The 18806-nt window shown below is 43.0% G+C and overlaps 1 protein-coding gene across 1 annotated transcript; it reads right to left on the bottom strand.

Moving 5' to 3' along the window:
- Nucleotides 1-8192: 8192 nt before the first annotated feature.
- Nucleotides 8193-16864, bottom strand: LOC110538907 (prolyl 4-hydroxylase subunit alpha-2). The gene is made up of 11 exons (XM_090191384.1): nucleotides 16739-16864; nucleotides 11289-11528; nucleotides 10892-11079; nucleotides 10502-10678; nucleotides 10260-10330; nucleotides 9881-9980; nucleotides 9709-9759; nucleotides 9570-9629; nucleotides 9400-9468; nucleotides 8935-9031; nucleotides 8193-8412 (listed from the first exon to the last, which is right to left on the bottom strand). The coding sequence occupies exons 1-11, from the start codon at nucleotides 16815-16817 to the stop codon at nucleotides 8342-8344; spliced, it is 1203 nt and encodes a 400-aa protein (XP_090047510.1). The 5' UTR covers nucleotides 16818-16864; the 3' UTR covers nucleotides 8193-8341.
- Between the last annotated feature and the right edge of the window lie 1942 nt (nucleotides 16865-18806).

Raw genomic sequence — 18806 nt, 5'->3', positions numbered from 1 at the left:
AAAACCTGTTTTTGCTATGCCATTATGGGGTATTATGTGTAGATTGAAATAAAGCAATTTAAAAAATAAAGCAATTTAATCCATTTTAGAATAAGGCTGTAACGTAACAAAATGTGGAAAAGGTCAAGGGATTTGATTACTTTCCTAATGCACTGTGTCAATCTACATCAGCATGCAATTTGAATGGAGTTGATGGAGAGAGAGAAAGATTGCGATAGAGTGCTCATGCATGCACAAATATTCAAGTGATATATTCAAAACTCTGCAGCTTCAAATAAAAAATAAAAACATCTTTGCAATTAATAAACAAGGTGACCCCAAAAGCCAGATGGAGATGGGTAAATTAGACGTGCAATCGGTATTTATATTACTGTAGCATAGGCTATACTGCAGCAAATGTAGGCCTACCTGTCATAAGAAAAAAAAGTGACCACGATGAGATGATACAGTAGTAGGTCGACACGCATTGTGGACTGTGCTCCATACTGAGATGGTCTGTCCCCACCTTGAGCGTTGATTCAACATGCAGAGGCCGTAGAGAAGACATATTGAGACCTTGCATGTAATTTAACAGTTCCATTTCACACCATTCTGTTCATAAAAATGATTAATTATAATTGACCAGTTTCTCACAGTTATTTATCCCGGGAAAAGGGAGTGGTTTTCGGCGGTAAATCTCGGTAACCGGGATCCCGCCATTCAACCCTAGTTGCGATCCTGATACCCTTCATCATGTAGTCTGTGTCATTGGTCAGCTGTGGAGCATAAGAATATGACTTAATATGCTTGTTGAACAAACAACACATACCATTATCAAATTATTTTAATGCTTGTTGTCGAAGTGTGGTTCATATTGGCCCCCAATCCCATAATTTGCAACCTGAAAAAATCGGACATTTGAGACATTAAAAAAATTCCACACCCTAATCCCTTAACCCTATCCTCCAGCCAACACCCGGGCTTAACCCTGAGCTCTGCCTCTAGCTGTCACCTACCTGGAGCATCTCTGCTGCCTCCATGTCCAGCCCAGTCAGGTCCGCCATTCTCTGGGTAACACGGGAGATGACAGGGTTGTCCTCGTCAGCCAGCCATGCACTGGCCACACAACACAATGGGTTTAGATAAAGTCATAGGGTCACATAAGGTCAGAGGATATCACAGAACCTTTGGTCTATGATCGATCCTGATTGTCCAGCTTCACAAGTGGAACTTGCAAGAATAGAGGTTGTATAAAAAAAGGCAAAGGCTTTATTGTGTATAAGTAGCTATTCAAATAGAAGTTACACATTACATCCTGTCTGCTTAATGTATGGTGGAATTCAATACACTAATAAAAAGGCAGTATTTTCTAACAACATAAACACAACCAACCTTTTAGCCACACGGGTTTCAGCTGAAAATCTTTCCCCTGTCACATGGTCTGACACCTTTGCTCTGTCAAGCTTGGTCACAATGCACAACACAACATTGAGTAATGGTCTGATTTACCAGAGTGATTATTTACCAAATGTTCCTAGACGTACAGTTCCCAGTTTAGTCTCACCTGACACATCCACTGTAATGATTTGCAGTTGTCTGTATATGTCCTGTAGACGTATAAGACCCAGTGCAACCCCATCCATGTCCTTCTGACTGGGGAGTCGGTGGGAGACCAATGATACATTAGCCAGGAAATCTAGATTTATGGAAAGGTTTAAACACGGCAGGAAAAAATGGGACAAGAGTTAATGGACACTGGGTCTAGTCACTTTTAACACGTTCATATCCAAGCATACATAACTGATTTAGTAATGGAGTTGTGTAAGGTTCAATAAGTCTGCGTACAAAATGCCACACTGTTCCCTAGCGCACTGCTTTTGACCAGTAGTGCACTATGTTAGGAGTATGGGGCCATTTGGGACGCAACTTGGGTCTTGTAGTCACAGTTAATATGTCATGACCAAGCATAACTGGTTTAGGAAGGGTCTTGTGTAAGCTTGAGTTAGTTTGAACAAGATTATTTAAGACACACTTACACAACCAATAATTAAAATAAGATGAACATAGATTCTATTACAAGCCTTATAGATCTTATCTGTGATATAAAAAAAAAGAAGATCACTTTGTGGAGGACGCCCTATGTGAGGGGACCCCTATACCGGCGGTTCCCAACCAGGGGTATTAGGACCCCTGGGGGTACTTGGCCTAGCCATAGGGGGTACTTGAGAAGACTCATGAGACCACAGGCTTACTGGTAAAATGTACATCAGGGGGTACTTCAGGGGTACTCCTGTGAGAGCAAAATGCAGTTGGTGGTAGAGTAAACAAAAAAGATTGGGAAGCACAGCCCTATACAATGGGATACATAAAGACTAACACGAGGTAATAAAAGTGCCATAGCGGAGGCCTGTGGGATTTCCAGTGTAAAGTACAGTACAGATCTCAAGCAGTGTGGGAGAGGTGCAATTCATATTTTGGGCGAACAAGTACCCATATTGTGGGCCAGAATCAGCCAGATTCACCCCTCTCTGTCGGTCTGAACTAAAGGTCAGATGCACATGCTCAAACTGCATACAGACCAAGTCAATAAGTAATGGCAGCACTCTTGTTCTTCGTGTCCAAAGGGGAGGCCATCAAAACATGAAGTTGTACTAACACGCAGACGTACACACTGAAAATAAAGACCATCCCTCCTAAAGTCAAGGCTTAAATAAACAGTGGAAGTATCTAGCAGATACCTGAAGATACCTTCGATATATGAAGAACATGTCTTGGCAACCTGTTCCACCATGTTCCACTCCAGCCTCAGTCTTCACACAAGCTTGTATGCAGTGAAAGGTTTGCTGATGTGTTTTTCCAGACACTCTGGGAAGTCTCCAGAGGCATTTTCACAGGCTTCAACAACACTGTGTTGGATTATTAGAAAATATGATTAACTGAAAGCCCATTTCTAAGACTAGCATCAGAGTAGATCTGTGGCACCGGAGGCCAAAATAAAGAACATTTAAAAAAGAGAGAAAACTATTTCAATACAAAACAACCAAGTAACTCCTAGATTACAGTTGGAAAATATTAATTTTCCTTCAACAGCCACATACTGTATCTACATGTCCAACTACCATGGTGAAGGCCAGAATGGGGCTGAAACACACAGGAAGTTATTTTTAAAAGTAATCCTAGAACTAATCATCTAGTTTTTCAAAAGGAACAGGATCCGGCCCTGTCCTTTTTGGACTGTTTAGATATGGGACCTGTTTTGCCGAATCCGGCACCTCTCATGGCATTAAAAATCATTTTCACTTTCTGCAATGTAAAAATTGGAATAAAAGTGATCAAAGTTCATTTGAGTTGCCTATTCGTGAGTTATCCTACCCCCCCCCCCCCCCCGCCCCGCCCCAATAAATGTAAATCTCTTTCAAAAAATGTAAATCACTTTCCACAAATGTAAATCCCTATCCCCAAATTCAATTCACCATTTACAAACAACCAACTTTTGATTTGTATTTGTAAATCGAGGGAGGCCTCTGGGATTTCCAGTGTAAAGTACAGTACAGTGCCAGGTCTCAGGCAGTGTGAAGAGGTGCCATTCATATTTTGGGGGATAAAGGACCCATATTGTGGGCCAGAATCAGCCGGATTCACCCCTCTCTGTCGGTCTGAACTAAAGGTCAGAAGCACATGCTCAAACTGCATACAGACCAAGTCAATAAGTAATGGCAGCACTCTTGTTCTTCATGTCCAAAGGGGAGGCCGCGTCATTGAGCCATAAAAACATGAAGTTGTACTAACACGCACACGTACACACTGAAAATAAAGACCATCCCTCCTAAAGTCAAGGCTTACATAAACAGTGGATGAGTGTATATCTAGCAGAGTGTAAATCAACATATGAAGAGCATGTTTTGGCAACCTGTTCCACCATGTTCCACTCCAGCCTCAGTCTTCACACAAGCTTGTATGCAGTGAAAGGTTTGCTGATGTGTTTTTCCAGACACTCTGGGAAGTCTCCAGAGGCATTTTCACAGGCTTCAACAACACTGTGTTGGATTATTAGAAAATATGATTAACTGAAAGCCCATTTCTAAGACTAGCATCAGAGTAGATCTGTGGCACCGGAGGCCAAAATAAAGAACATTTAAAAAAGAGAGAAAAATATTTCAATACAAAACAACCAAGTAACTCCTAGATTACAGTTGGAAAATATTAATTTTCCTTCAACAGCCACATACTGTATCTACATGTCCAACTACCATGGTGAAGGCCAGAATGGGGCTGAAACACACAGGAAGTTATTTTTAAAAGTAATCCTAGAACTAATCATCTAGTTTTTGGACTGTTTAGATATGGGACCTGTTTGGCCAGATTCGGCACCTCTCATGGCATTAAAAATCATTTTCACTTTTTGCAATGTAAAAATTTGAGTATAAGTGAACAAAGTTAATTTGAGTTGCCTCTTCGTGAGTTATCCTAACCCCCCCGCCCTATGGGATCAAAATCATGCCAAATGTATTTGTAAATGTAAATAACTTTCCACAAATGTAAATAGCAGGATTTCTTATAAGTTTCCGGGTTAGAGTCCCGCTCCTTGAAAGTGGCAGCTCTAGCCTTTAGCTCAGGGTGGATGCTGCCTGTAATCCATGGCTTCTGGTTGGGGTATGTACATATGGTCACTGTGGGGACTACATCATCGATGCACTTATTGATGAAGCCAATGACAGATGTGGTGTACTCCTCAATGTCATTGGAGGAATCCCGGAACATATTCCAGTCTGTGCTAGAAAAACAGCAATGTAGCTTAGCATCTGCTTCATCTGACCACTTTTTACTTGATCTAGTCACTGGTGCTTCCTGCTTTAATTTTTGCTTTTAAGGAGGAATCAGGAGGATGGAATTATGGTCAGATTTGCTAAATGGAGGGTGAGGGAGAGCTTAGTTTGTATCTCTGTGTGTGGAGTAAAGGTGGTCCAGTTCTTTTCCCTCTGGTTGGACATTTAACATGCTGATACAGCTACAAAGAATATAGATGAAAACTCTCTCGGTAGTTACTGGGGTCTGCAGCTTATCATGAGAAACTCTACCTCAGGCGAGCAATAGCTCGAGACTTCCTTAGATATCGTGCATCAGACCGCCGCCACTTGTCTCATCAGACACCGCTGTTCTCTCCTGCTGGTACATCGCATAACCAGCTGGCTGTATGTTGATATTGTCGTCGTTCAGCCACGACTCCGTGAAGCATAAGATGTTACAGTTTTTAATGTCCCGTTGGTAGTTTAATCTTCCCAATAACTCGCTCATTTTATTTTACAAAGATTGCAAGTTTGCTAGCAGAATTGAGGGGAGTGGGGGTTTATTCGATCGCCTCCAACTCCTCAGAAGGCAGCCGGCCCTTCGGCCTCTCTTTCTATGCCTCTTCTTCATGCAGATCACTGGGGTCGGGGCCTGTTCCCGAGGGAGCCGTATATCCTCCGCCTCGGGCTCGTCAGAGTCACGAAAGAAGAAAAAGGATTCTGCTAGTCCGTGGTCAGTAATCATAGTTTTGTTGTCTAGAAGTTATTTTCGGTCATAAGACACGGTAGCGGCAACATTATGTACAAATAGTAAAAATAGTAAAAAAATAGTTAAAAAAAATAAGTTACAAACAACGCAGATAAACGAACAAAAAAACACAATCGGTTGGGGGCTCATAAAACATCTGCCTTCTGCTCTGGCACCATCTTATTTGGATTATTGATAGATTCAAGACAAGGTAGTTTTATTGATCTCAGATTCTCAGTGTCAAAGTAGCCTGTCATTTCAATCATTTGTTTGGAATTATGGTGCTTTCATGACAACTGGGAACTTGGGGAACAAACGAGGTGGAATAATCAAAACAAATTTTCCCAGTCGGAGCTAGTTTTTCCCAACTTCCCAGTTGTCTTGAATGCACTGATGTTGGAAGTCGGAGATTTCCCATTCCCGAGTTCCCATGTTTTGAATGCGGCATTAAAAAAGATTATGCTAAAGTCTCCTGTCATGTAAATGTACATAGCATTCCATGAAATTCGTTTATAAAAGGCCACATTTTTCCCAGAACAAAGGCCACAAAAAATATTCTCCATGTGTGCAACTTCTCTAATTGCCTCTACTCTACTGCTCTATGCCACTACGCAAATGCGATGATATACAGTGCCTTGCGAAAGTATTCAGCCCCCTTGAAATTTGCGACCTTTTGCCACATTTCAGGCTTCAAACATAAAGATATAAAACTGTATTTTTTTGTGAAGAATCAACAACAAGTGGGACACAATCATGAAGTGGAACGACATTTATTGAATATTTCAAAGTTTTTTAACAAATCAAAAACTGAAACATTGGGCGTGCAAAATTATTCAGCCCCCTTAAGTTAATACTTTGTAGCGTCACCTTTTGCTGCGATTACAGCTGTAAGTCGCTTGGGGTATGTCTCTATCAGTTTTGCACATCGTGAGACTGACATTTTTTCCCATTCCTCCTTGCAAAACAGCTCGAGCTCAGTGAGGTTGGATGGAGAGCATTTGTGAACAGCATTTTTCAGTTCTTTCCACAGATTCTCGATTGGATTCAGGTCTGGACTTTGACTTGGCCATTCTAACACCTGGATATGTTTATTTTTGAACCATTCCATTGTAGATTTTGCTTTATGTTTTGGATCATTGTCTTGTTGGAAGACAAATCTCCATCCCAGTCTCAGGTCTTTTGCAGACTCCATCAGGTTTTCTTCCAGAATGGTCCTGTATTTGGCTCCATCCATCTTCCCATCAATTTTAACCATCTTCCCTGTCCCTGCTGAAGAAAAGCAGGCCCAAACCATGATGCTGCCACCACCATGTTTGACAGTGGGGATGGTGTGTTCAGCTGTGTTGCTTTTACACCAAACATAACGTTTTGCATTGTTGCCAAAAGTTGAATTTTGGTTTCATCTGACCAGAGCACCTTCTTCCACATGTTTGGTTTGTCTCCCAGGTGGCTTGTGGCAAACTTTAAACGACACTTTTTATGGATATCTTTAAGAAATGGCTTTCTTCTTGCCACTCTTCCATAAAGGCCAGATTTGTGCAATATACGACTGATTGTTGTCCTATGGACAGAGTCTCCCACCTCAGCTGTAGATCTCTGCAGTTCATCTAGAGTGATCATGGGCCTCTTGGCTGCATCTCTGATCAGTCTTCTCCTTGTATGAGCTGAAACTTGAAGGGACGGCCAGGTCTTGGTAGATTTGCAGTGGTCTGATACTCCTTCCATTTCAATATTATCGCTTGCACAGTGCTCCTTGGGATGTTTAAAGCTTGGGAAATCTTTTTGTATCCAAATCCGGCTTTAAACTTCTTCACAACAGTATCTCGGACCTGCCTGGTGTGTTCCTTGTTCTTCATGATGCTCTCTGCGCTTTTAACGGACCTCTGAGACTATCACAGTGCAGGTGCATTTATACGGAGACTTGATTACACACAGGTGGATTGTATTTATCATCATTAGTCATTTAGGTCAACATTGGATCATTCAGAGATCCTCACTGAACTTCTGGAGAGAGTTTGCTGCACTGAAAGTAAAGGGGCTGAATATTTTTGCACGCCCAATTTTTCAGTTTTTGATTTGTTAAAAAAGTTTGAAATATCCAATAAATGTCGTTCCACTTCATGATTGTGTCCCACTTGTTGTTGATTCTTCACAAAAAAAATACATTTTTATATCTTTATGTTTGAAGCCTGAAATGTGGCAAAAGGTCGCAAAGTTCAAGGGGGCCGAATACTTTCGCAAGGCACTGTATATTTCAGTGTATTAGATTATATGACAAATCCATATCTGGGTTTACACAGCACACTTTTCAGGCTTTTTAAAATTCCTCTACATTAGTTTTTACCTCTTCTATTTTCTCGTGTGTGTGTGTGTGTGTGTGTGTGTGTGTGTGTGTGTGTGTGTGTGTGTGTGTGTGCTGCAGATTAAGTGGATGCTAAAATCAAAACAGCAAGCAAAATATATTCTGTAGTATGTATAGAGGAACAGTGATTCTTGGTCCAAATATTTTATTACTCTGTCTTCTACAATGTATTGTAAATTGATCATGCGGATCTAATCAATCACGTAAACTACTCTATGGACTACCCGCTAACAATATCATTTTCGACAATCACTGTAAAAAAAGAAAATGCCACACAGTTCAAATGTCAGCTTGGTATTGTTGACATCTTGCCCTGCTTCACTGCACAAACACTTGAAATGTGCTTTTGTGTTATTCAGTGAGTCCCTCCCCCAGATTGCCAGCTGAGGCCAAGGAGAGTAACAATGGGGAAATGTGCAGGAATGTGTAGGTAAACTGAGGGGAGAATCCATCCTGGCTCCAGTCTCAGTCCATCTGGGACAAAGAGCATCTTCTCCTGAACTCCTGTCCGTGGGCCCGCACCCATTTATTGGCAACTAAAACCAGGGAAGAAATAAGAGTCAAGTTCTGTTCATTTCATTTTTTGTAATCTCTCATTTACCCATTATATTATCTAATTATCTTATCACTTTATACCATTTTCCCTTTATTATGTACTGATCAGCTGATCAGGTTGTTTTCCCATCTGACTGTAATGCTGTTAACATACAACAGATGTTATGGCTCAAGTTCTCTCTGTACCCTTCTGCTCTAAAGTACCATCAATGTACTCTACTTGTGTCTTGGCAAATTATTATACCGGTTACTTACATTACAATATATATATATATATATATATATATATATATATATATATATATATATATATATATTTTTTATTTTTATTTATTTGAATACATTTGTTTTGATTATTACATCTCAATATGTTTTTTAATTATTATGTCTTAATTTCAATAAAATTGTAATAATAAGTGATGAGATTTTGTCTTTCGTCATGACAAAAAACAGTTTGATGTTATTGTCCATACTATGAGGCATAGGTTTTGATGGGAACGTACCCCATTTATTGCCCACAAATACAGGGCATGCAGCGTGTAAGGTCCTAGCGTCCTCCTCTCCATTCTGCAAAAGGTTGTACCACAGCACCGCTGAACCCTATAGCAGATTACACAGGTAACAATGAGTTCACGGATATACCTCAATCCAGATCTAAAAGCACTACTCACATGTTTTACTGGCTTAGTGCAGAGATGCACAGCTCCAGTGCTCATTAAGGACCACCTATAGCGTATGAGACTGATTTCTACCTGAGAAACTAGGTACATGCACTCTCCTGCCAATCAGTGGCATTAATCAACCAGTTCAGTGCCAGGGAAAACCATAAAGCGGCAGAACTGCGGGCCTGAGTTCTGCATCGCTGGCTTTTGGACAATGCACATGGACACCTGTAGTGTTTAACGTTGCTGTCACTACCCATGTAACCATGAATGATGATGATGATGATTAGTCAGCTTTGAATGTACCTTGTACGGTCGTAGAGCAGCTCCTATATCAGGGAACACAGTCGATCCACCCACGTCCACATCACTCATCTGACATGGATCAGAAGAGGGAGACATTATGTACAACACAGTCACATGTTTCATTACTTTGTCACATTTTAACCAGAGATATCGATACACAGCGGTCTTACATAGATTAAGATCGTTGCGATCCTGCCACCCCTCGTTATGTAGTCTGTGTCATTGGTCAGCTGTGGAGCATAAGAATATGACTTAATATGCTTGTTGAACAAACAACACATACCATTATCAAATTATTTTAATGCTTACCTTGTTGTCGAAGTGTGGTTCATATTGGCCCCCAATCCCATAATTTGCAACCTGGAAAAATCGGACATTTGAGACATTAAAAAAATTCCACACCCTAATCCCTTAACCCTATCCGTATCCTCCAGCCAACACCCGGGATTAACCCTGAGCTCTGCCTCTAGCTGTCACCTACCTGGAGCATCTCTGCTGCCTCCATGTCCAGCCCAGTCAGGTCAGCCATTCTCTGGGTAACACGGGAGATGACAGGGTTGTCCTCGTCAGCCAGCCATGCACTGGCCACACAACACAATGGGTTTAGATAAAGTCATAGGGTCACATAAGATCAGAGGATATCACATCATCTTTGGTCTATCCTGATTGTCAAGCTTTTACAAGTGGAACTTGCAAAAATAGAGGATGTATAGAAAAAAACAGAGGAAGACTTTATTGTGTATACAGTAAGTAGCTATTCAAATAGAAGTTACACATTACATCCTGTCTGCTTAATGTATGGTGGAATTCAATACACTAATCAAAAGGCAGTATTTTATAACAACATAAACACAACCGACCTTTTAGCCACACGGGTTTCAGCTGAAAATCTTTCCCCTGTCACATGGTCTGACACCTTTGCTCTGTCAAGCTTGGTCACAATGCACAACACAAAATTGAGTAATGGTCTGATTTACCAGAGTGATTATTTACCAAATGTTCCTAGACGTACAGTTCCCAGTTTAGTCTCACCTGACACATCCACTGTAATGATTTGCACTTGTGAATATATTCTTAGTAGTTTAAAATCAAGCTACAGTACCTTTGATCGGGATAGGTGTTTTATGGTCTCAATCTCCCTTTCAGATACAAGGTCATGATAGCGTATTATTAGTGGATGGTCCCATTCCTGCTCCTCTTTTATAGGGGCATAGATGAGTCGAGGGTTGCCTCTACCAGTGCTGTACCTGCACCGCAATGTCCTCTGTCTCCTCGGGGTCTAACCATCACAGACACGGCATCTTTTATTCATACACTCACAAGACAGGTAGACAATGAGTTCAGAATTCATGGAAAAGTTCATGTTGGCACCTCAGAACCAAATCTTGTGTGAATGCTGAACTATGGCCAGCTTTGTTACGGATGTTAAGGACAGACTGTTCATTTACATTCATATTATGTTGCTATTTGTAATTGAGTACGAGGGACTTGCCATTTTGTTGCCCTCCCCTCTGCAAAGAGATTCGTATGAGGTTTCGCTTGCTGGTTTGATTAGTGTTAAGATGTCCACTGGTGCATCTGAGGGCAATGAGGGTGTTTGTGTCTGGCTCCCACACTGGATGCTCTCTCTCAGGGTTCTGTAGTAGGCCAGGTGCACCTTGGTCTGCATGCAACTGGGGTCTAAGGGGAGGAAGTGTTTTGACAGACACACACTGTTATGTAGCACATCTTAGCTAACTCTCAAACTTGAGTCCAGATATGAAATTAACATGGTAAAATACTTCACAGGAATTTGGGCTCACTCTCTAGAGATGAATGATCACTGCATTGTTTTTGAAACCAGTGCATAAGAGAAACAACTGCTCCTTTATGTAACATAGGCCACATACCCAGTTCCTGCAACTGTTGCGTTAGCTCCAATGCTAGAGGCAGGTTACCCATCTGAAAGGCTAGGGGACCCAGGTAGGTCAGAACCTCTCTCCTGGTCACCAGGGCTGGGATGCCATCCTCCAGCTGCCTGAAGGTCTCCTGGAGCCAGAGCAGGGCATACTGGAACTTGTGGTTCTGCAGGGCCACCATGGCAACGTGGAAGGAGTCATCTGGATCCAAGGGTGTCACATTTACCTGTCCTGTGAAGCAAAGCAAATCATGCTACGTTTTATTTGTACAGCACTTTTCATTTAAGACCGCTCTGAACACAGCAACAACCTTAAAAATGTATAATTTTTTAAAATTTTATTTAAAAGGATATGGGTCAGATACTGTACAAGAAACACAGACTATTGGAGGCAGCATAAGACTAAATGGCAGAACTTTAAAAACGTAACCCCTGTAGATCTACGCTCTTTGATCACAATATCGACTTAACTAACGTGGAATTGCTTTATGATGGCTGTAAAATGTATCATTTAGCTATTTGATTTGGAATTTTAGGACCCCTATAGGTATAAAAAAAAATTATACAAAATAGATTGGTGAAATATTGAATTTGGTCCCACATGTTTTGAGCCCCTCATATGGCGGTGCTGGCATTTTTTCCATGTTATTTTGGCATTAATATGTGTCACATATCAGTTTAAAAACAATGTAAAAAATAATCTATATATCATTGAGTTAATAAAGCCTCATACAAACATGGTCTCTTTTTTGTTTTCTTGAGTAAAGTAGCTCCAAAATGCAGATGTTTCAGCCTAGCTCAGTGCTTTCTGTGGTGATGGGGCAAGTCAGCAGAAAATACGGAGAGTTGCGCCGTGATTGGCTCAGAGTTCTGTCACTCATGGGGACTTTACGTCACTGCCAAGCGTAAGAAGAGTCCTTGAACATTCTAGCCCTTCGGGGTCTGCCATAGAGTTACATTAGAAGTGCCCATCCAAGAAGGCTCAAGGTAAAATGTCAAATCACATTCTATCTACAGTAGCTTTGATTGGACTGATCATGTCAACATCATACTTTCACAATCTTAGCTAGCGGTCATCATCATGAATCAAGTCAATAATCTACTGGCAAATCATTTTTAATCCTTGTCATATGAAGATAAATAATGAAGTGGTTTGGAAGGAATGAGTGACAGTGACTGTGTGGTCCCAAATCTGGGATTAAGGGGCTCTTTTCCAAATTTAAAAATGATAAACATTCAACATTGGCCCTGCTTTCAATGAAGCATGATTTGTGCCACGTTCACAACAACTGTTCACCTCGGAACTGCGAAATCTTGAACTCACTGAAGTCAAGTTAACTGGGAAGTCAGGAATAAACGAGCTCCGACTGGGAAAATACGTTTTGAATGGTCATCCAACTTGGAATTGTAAATCCGTCCTCCAGTTGTTTTGAAAGCACCATAAATCCAGACAATGCCAGACTTTGATGACAAAAGTTGCCCCACGAAGGACAGGCACGCAAACTTCCTGTTCAAGACCAAAATGCATTGTATGCTGCTGCATAGATTATGTAATATGCCAGGAAGATATGTATGTTGTAGCTAAGAAAGTAATACTAAGTGTATGTTCTCTGTATACATCCATGATGTCGCTCTTGCTGCTGGTGAGTCTCTGATCCACCTCTACGCAGACGACACCATTCTGTATACATCTGGCCCTTCTTTGGACACTGTGTTAACAACCCTCCAGACGAGATTAAATGCCATACAACTCTCCTTCCATGGCCTCCAACTGCTCTTAAATACAAGTAAAACTAAATGCATGCTCTTCAACGATCGCTGCCTGCACCTGCCCGCCTGCCTAGCATCGCTCCACTGGATGGTTCTGAATATGTGGACAACTACAAATACCTAGGTGTCTGGTTAGACTGTAAACTCTCCTTCCAGACCCACATCAAACATCTCCAATCCAAAGTTAAATCTAGAATTGGTTTCCTATTTCGCAACAAAGCATCCTTCACTCATGCTGCCAAACATACCCTCGTAAAACTGACCATCCTACCGATCCTCGACTTTGGCGATGTCATTTACAAAATAGCCTCCAATACCCTACTCAATAAATTGGATGCAGTCTATCACAGTGCCACCCGTTTTGTCGGCAAAGCCCCATATACTACCCACCACTGTGACCTGTATGCTCTCGTTGGCTGGCCCTCGCTTCATACTCGTCGCCAAACCCACTGGCTCCAGGTCATCTACAAGACCCTGCTAGGTAAAGTCCCCCCTTATCTCAGCTCGCTGGTCACCATAGCAGCACCCACCTGTAGCACGCGCTCCAGCAGGTATATCTCTCTGGTCACCCCCAAAACCAAATCCTCCTTTGGCCGCCTCTCCTTCCAGTTCCCTGCTGCCAATGACTGGAACAAACTACAAAAATCTCTGAAACTGGAAACACTTATCTCCCTCACTAGCTTTAAGCACCAGCTGTCAGAGCAGCTCACAGATTACTGCACCTGTACATAGCCCATCTATAATTTAGCCCAAACAACTACCTCTCCCCCTACTGTATTCATTTATTTATTTTTCTCCCCATTATTTCTATTTCTACTTTGCACATTCTTCCACTGCAAATCTACCATTCCAGTGTTTAACTTGCAATATTCTATTATGCCATTCTTTGTTTTCACAGATTCATAAGAGTGTTATTGTCTGAACTTTGTTTGTTCCTCCGTGCGTTCGTACGGGTTCTCTGTTGTTGAGGGCGTTGCATTTTTTTTGATTGTGCCATACCTGTGTTGGTGGACTTGCCAATTAAAGAACGCTTCTCAGACATCTCTGCTCTCCTGCGCCCGACTCCTTCACCTACCTCCTAAACACAATATTATCACAGAATCCCGCACCACATTCGATGGAGTCAGCACGAGCACGTTCAACACCACACGGCAGTGTTACACCGGCTAGGGACCGCAATGGATCAGGTGATGGCGATGATGGAAAGATGGGAGAGAGGTGGCCTTCCCACACCTCCATCAGCCACACTCCAACCAGTACCACAACCCTCTCCTTCATTGCCTGGGTCCAGTGCTATTCAACTCGCACTCCCGAGGGAGTATGATGGAACGGCGGCCGGGTGCCAGGGGTTCTTACTCCAGATGGATTTATACCTGGCAACCGTTCACCCGACTCCGTCGGGAGGTGAGAACGCCCTAGTCTCCTGCCTCTCAGGCAAAGCCCTGGAGTGGGCCAACGCGGTATGGAACGATCCTGACTCGGCGAGGGACCACTACCCAGAGTTCACCAGCCGCTTTTGGGCCTCGTTCAACCACCGAGCGGCGGGCCGCCGAGCGGCGGGTGAACAGCTGTTCCATCTAAGGCAAGAGAAGAGGAGTGCTCAGGACTTCGCCCCAGAGTTCCGGACCTTGGCCGCTGGCGCGGGATGGAACGACAGGGCCCTGATCGATCACTATAGGTGCAGTTTGTGCGAGGACGTCCGTAGGGAGCTAGCCTGTAGAATCGGTTCCTGTCAGTTTCATTCCCCAGCCCCTCCACTCCAACACCCATGGAGCTAGGAAGTGCTGCAGCGAGGGCGACCGGAGGAGGGGCCCTTTCCTGTACCAGCTGTGGTTGTAGAGGGCACACTGCTGACCGGTGCTGAAGGGGTCCTTCAGGGAGTCGAGACGCCAGGCCGAGCACTGCTCAGACACCTCAGGTGAGTCAGCACCAGACTCACCCAGAGCTCCCTGTTGGCCATATGTTTTTACTCATTTCTTTTTCTGTTTTTTCTCCCTCTCTACAGCATAAGGCGCTAGTCGATTCAGGCGCAGCTGGGAACTTTATGGATCGTGCGCTCGTGTTAAGGCTAGGGATTCCCCTGGTGTTGATAGACCAACCTTTCCCCGTGCACTCCTTAGATAGCCGACCATTAGGATCAGGGAGGCCACGGTTCCACTGGACATGGTAACGCAAGGGAATCATAAGGAGCGGATTAGTCTCTTTCTTATTGATTCACCTGCGTTTCCAGTGGTGCTGGGAATTCCCTGGCTGGCTAATCACAATCCGGAGATTTCACGGAGACAGTGGGCTCTTCGAGGGTGGTCAGAGGAGTGTTCAGGCAGGCGCATAGGAGTTTCCATCGGTGCGACTATGGTGGAGAGTCCAGACCAGGTTTCCACTGTGCACATCCCCTCTGAATATGCCGATTTGGCAATTACCACCCCATCGACAAGGGGATTGCGCGATAAACCTCCTGGTAAACGCTGCACTTCCTAGGAGTCACGTGTACCCCTTGTCCCAGGAGGAGACAGTGGCTATGGAGACATACGTCACTGAATCTCTGGGACAGGGGTACATTTGGCCCTCCACGTCACCCGTCTCCTCAAGCTTATTTTTTGTGAAGAAGAAGGAGGGAGGTCTGCGTCCGTGCATTGATTATAGAGGTCTAAATTCCATCACAGTGGGGTTTAGTTACCCACTACCTCTTATCGCCACAGCAGTGGAATCATTTCACGGGGCGCGTTTCTTCACAAAACTGGACCTTAGGAGTGCATATAATCTGGTGGGTATCCGGGAGGGAGATGAGTGGAAGACCGTGTTTAGTACCACATCTGGCCATTTAAAGTCCTGAGGAGGATAAACAAGGTGTGTTATAGGTTACAGCTTCCTACTTACTATCGTATTAACCCCTCGTTTCATGTGTCTCTCCTCAGCCCGGTGGTGGCTAGTCCCCTGCAGGACGGTGAGGTGCCTGAGGTCCCTCCGCCCCCTCTGGACTTCGAGGGGTCCCCGGCGTACACAGTACGTGCTATTCTGGAGTCGAGACGCCGGGTGAGGGGCCTACAGTACCTCGTGGACTGGGAGGGGTATGGTCCGGAGGAGAGGTGCTGGGTACCGGTGGGGGACATTTTGGACCCACTTCTGAGGGACTTTCACCACCTCCACCCGGATCGCTGCGGGAGCCGCGCATGGTACTGTCACGACTTCCACCGAAGGTGCCTCCCCTGCCTGTTCGGGCGGTGCTCGGCGGTCATTGTCGCCGGTCTACTAGCCGCCACTGGTCCCTTTTTCCTTTTCTGTTAGTTTAGTCTTATTAGTCGTTATGCGCCCTGTAATTTGGTGTGACCGTTTGTGCCAGAGAATAAATAATTACATTTCACCGAACCCTCTGCTCTCTGCGCCTGACTCCTACCCACCACTCCTTGTGATAAGCCCAATGTTACATTAAAGGAAAGATAGTACTAAAATATGACATCTTTTGTTTTGCCCAATAAAGCAAAATAATGATTAATCTTACAGCAATCATCAAGCAATTGTGGCCATTGAATGATCCTTTTAGGTATATTGCTATCAAGAGAAAATGCCTAGGAAAATGACTATTCATAGGAGGCTTAAATTGCAATGGTCTGATTTACCAGAGGGATTATTTACCAAATGTTCCTAGACGTACAGTTCCCAGTTTAGTCTCACCTGACACATCCACTGTAATGATTTGCAGTTGTCTGTATATGTCCTGTAGACGTATAAGACCCAGTGCAACCCCATCCATGTCCTTCTCACTGGGGAGCCGCTGGGAGACCAATGATACATTAGCCAGGAAATCTAGATTTATGGAAAGGTTTAAACACGGCAGGAAAAAAATGGAACAAGAGTTAATGGACACTGGGTCTAGTCACTTTTAACACGTTCATATCCAAGCATACATAACTGATTTAGTAATGGAGTTGTGTAAGGTTCAATAAGTCTGCGTACAAAATGCCACACTGTTCCCTAGCGCACTGCTTTTGACCAGTAGTGCACTATATTAGGAGTATGGGGCCATTTGGGACACAACTTGGGTCTTGTAGTCACACTTAATATGTCATGACCAAGCATACCTGGTTTAGTAAGGGTCTTGTGTAAGCTTGAGTTAGTTTGAACAAGGTTATTTAAGACTCACTTATACAATCAATAATTTTAATAAGGTGAACATACAGTTGAAGTCGGAAGTTTACATACACCTTAGTCAAATACATTTAAACTCTGTTTTTCACAATTCCTGACATTTAATCCAAGTAAAGATTTCCTGTTTTAGGTCAGTTAGGATCACCACTTTATTTTAAGAATGTGAAATGTCAGAATAATAGTGGAGAGAATGATTTATTTCTCATTTATCGCATTCCCAGTGAGTCAGAAGTTTACATACACTCAATTAGTATTTCGTAGCATTGCCTATAAATTGTTTAACTTGGGTCAAACGTTTCAGGTAGCCTTCCACAAGCTTCCCACAATAAGTTGGGTGAATTTTGGCCCATTCCTCCTGACAGAGCTGGTGTAACTGAGTTCGGTTTGCGTGCTTTTTCAGTTCTGACCACAGATTTTCTGTAGAATTGAGGTCAGGGCTTTGTGATGGCCACTCCAATACCTTGACTTTGTTGTCCTTAAGTAATTTTCCCACAACTTATGAAGTATGCTTGGGGTCTTGTCCATTTGGAAGACCAATTTGCGACCAAGCTTTAACTTCCTTACTAATGTCTTGGGATGTTGCTTCAATATATCCACATAATTTTCCTTCCACATGTAGCCATCTATTTTGTGAAGTGCACCAGTAGCAAAGCACCCCCACAACATGATGCTGCCACCCACGTGCTTCACGGTCGGGATGGTGTTCTTCGGCTTGCAAGCCTCCCCCTTTTTCCTTCAAACATGACAATAGTCATTATGGCCAAACAGCTCTATTTTTGTTTCATCAAACATTTCTCCAAAAGTACGATCTTTGTCCCCATGTGCAGTTGCAAACCGTAGTCTGGCTTTTCTATTGTGGTTTTTGTGCAGTGGCTTCTTCCTTGCCGAGCGGCCTTTCAGGTTATGTGGATATAGATACTTTTGTACCCGTTTCCTCCAGCATCTTCACAAGGTCCTTTGCTGTTGTTCTGGGATTGACTTGCACTTTTCGTACCAAAGTACTTTCATCTCTAGGAGACAGAACGCGTCTCCTTTTTGAGGGGTTTGACGTCTGCGTGGTCCTATGGTGTTTATACTTGCGTACTATTGTTTGTACAGATGAACGTGGTACCTTGTGGCGTTTGGAAATTGCTCCCAAGGACGAACCAGACTTGTGGAGGTCTACAATTTTTTTTCTGAGGTCTTGGCTGATTTCTTTTGATTTTCCCATGATGTCAATCAAAGAGGCACTGAGTTTGAAAGTAGGCCTTGAAATACATCCACAGGTACACCTCCAATTGACTAAAATTATGTAAATTAGCCTATCAGAAGCTTCTAAAGCCATTACATAATTTTCTGGAATTTTCCAAGATGTTTAAAGGAACAGTCAACTTAGTGTATGTAAACTTCTGACCCACTGGATTCTGACCACTATTATTGGAAAAGTGACTTGTGTCATGCACACAGTAGATGTCCTAACCGACTTGCCAAAACTATAGTTTGTTAACAATACATTTGTGAAGTGGTTGAAAAACGAGTTTTAATGACTCCAACCTAAGTGTATGTAAACTTCCGACTTCAACTGTATCTGCATCATCAATCCATAAAAACATGA

The sequence above is a fragment of the Oncorhynchus mykiss genome, chromosome 12 (assembly GCF_057628025.1).
Source record: "Oncorhynchus mykiss isolate SJ-2025 chromosome 12, ASM5762802v1, whole genome shotgun sequence".
Lineage (NCBI taxonomy): Eukaryota > Metazoa > Chordata > Actinopteri > Salmoniformes > Salmonidae > Oncorhynchus > Oncorhynchus mykiss.
The sequence above is the reverse complement of the archived record's forward strand: the minus strand, read 5'-3'. Positions and strand labels throughout refer to the sequence as shown.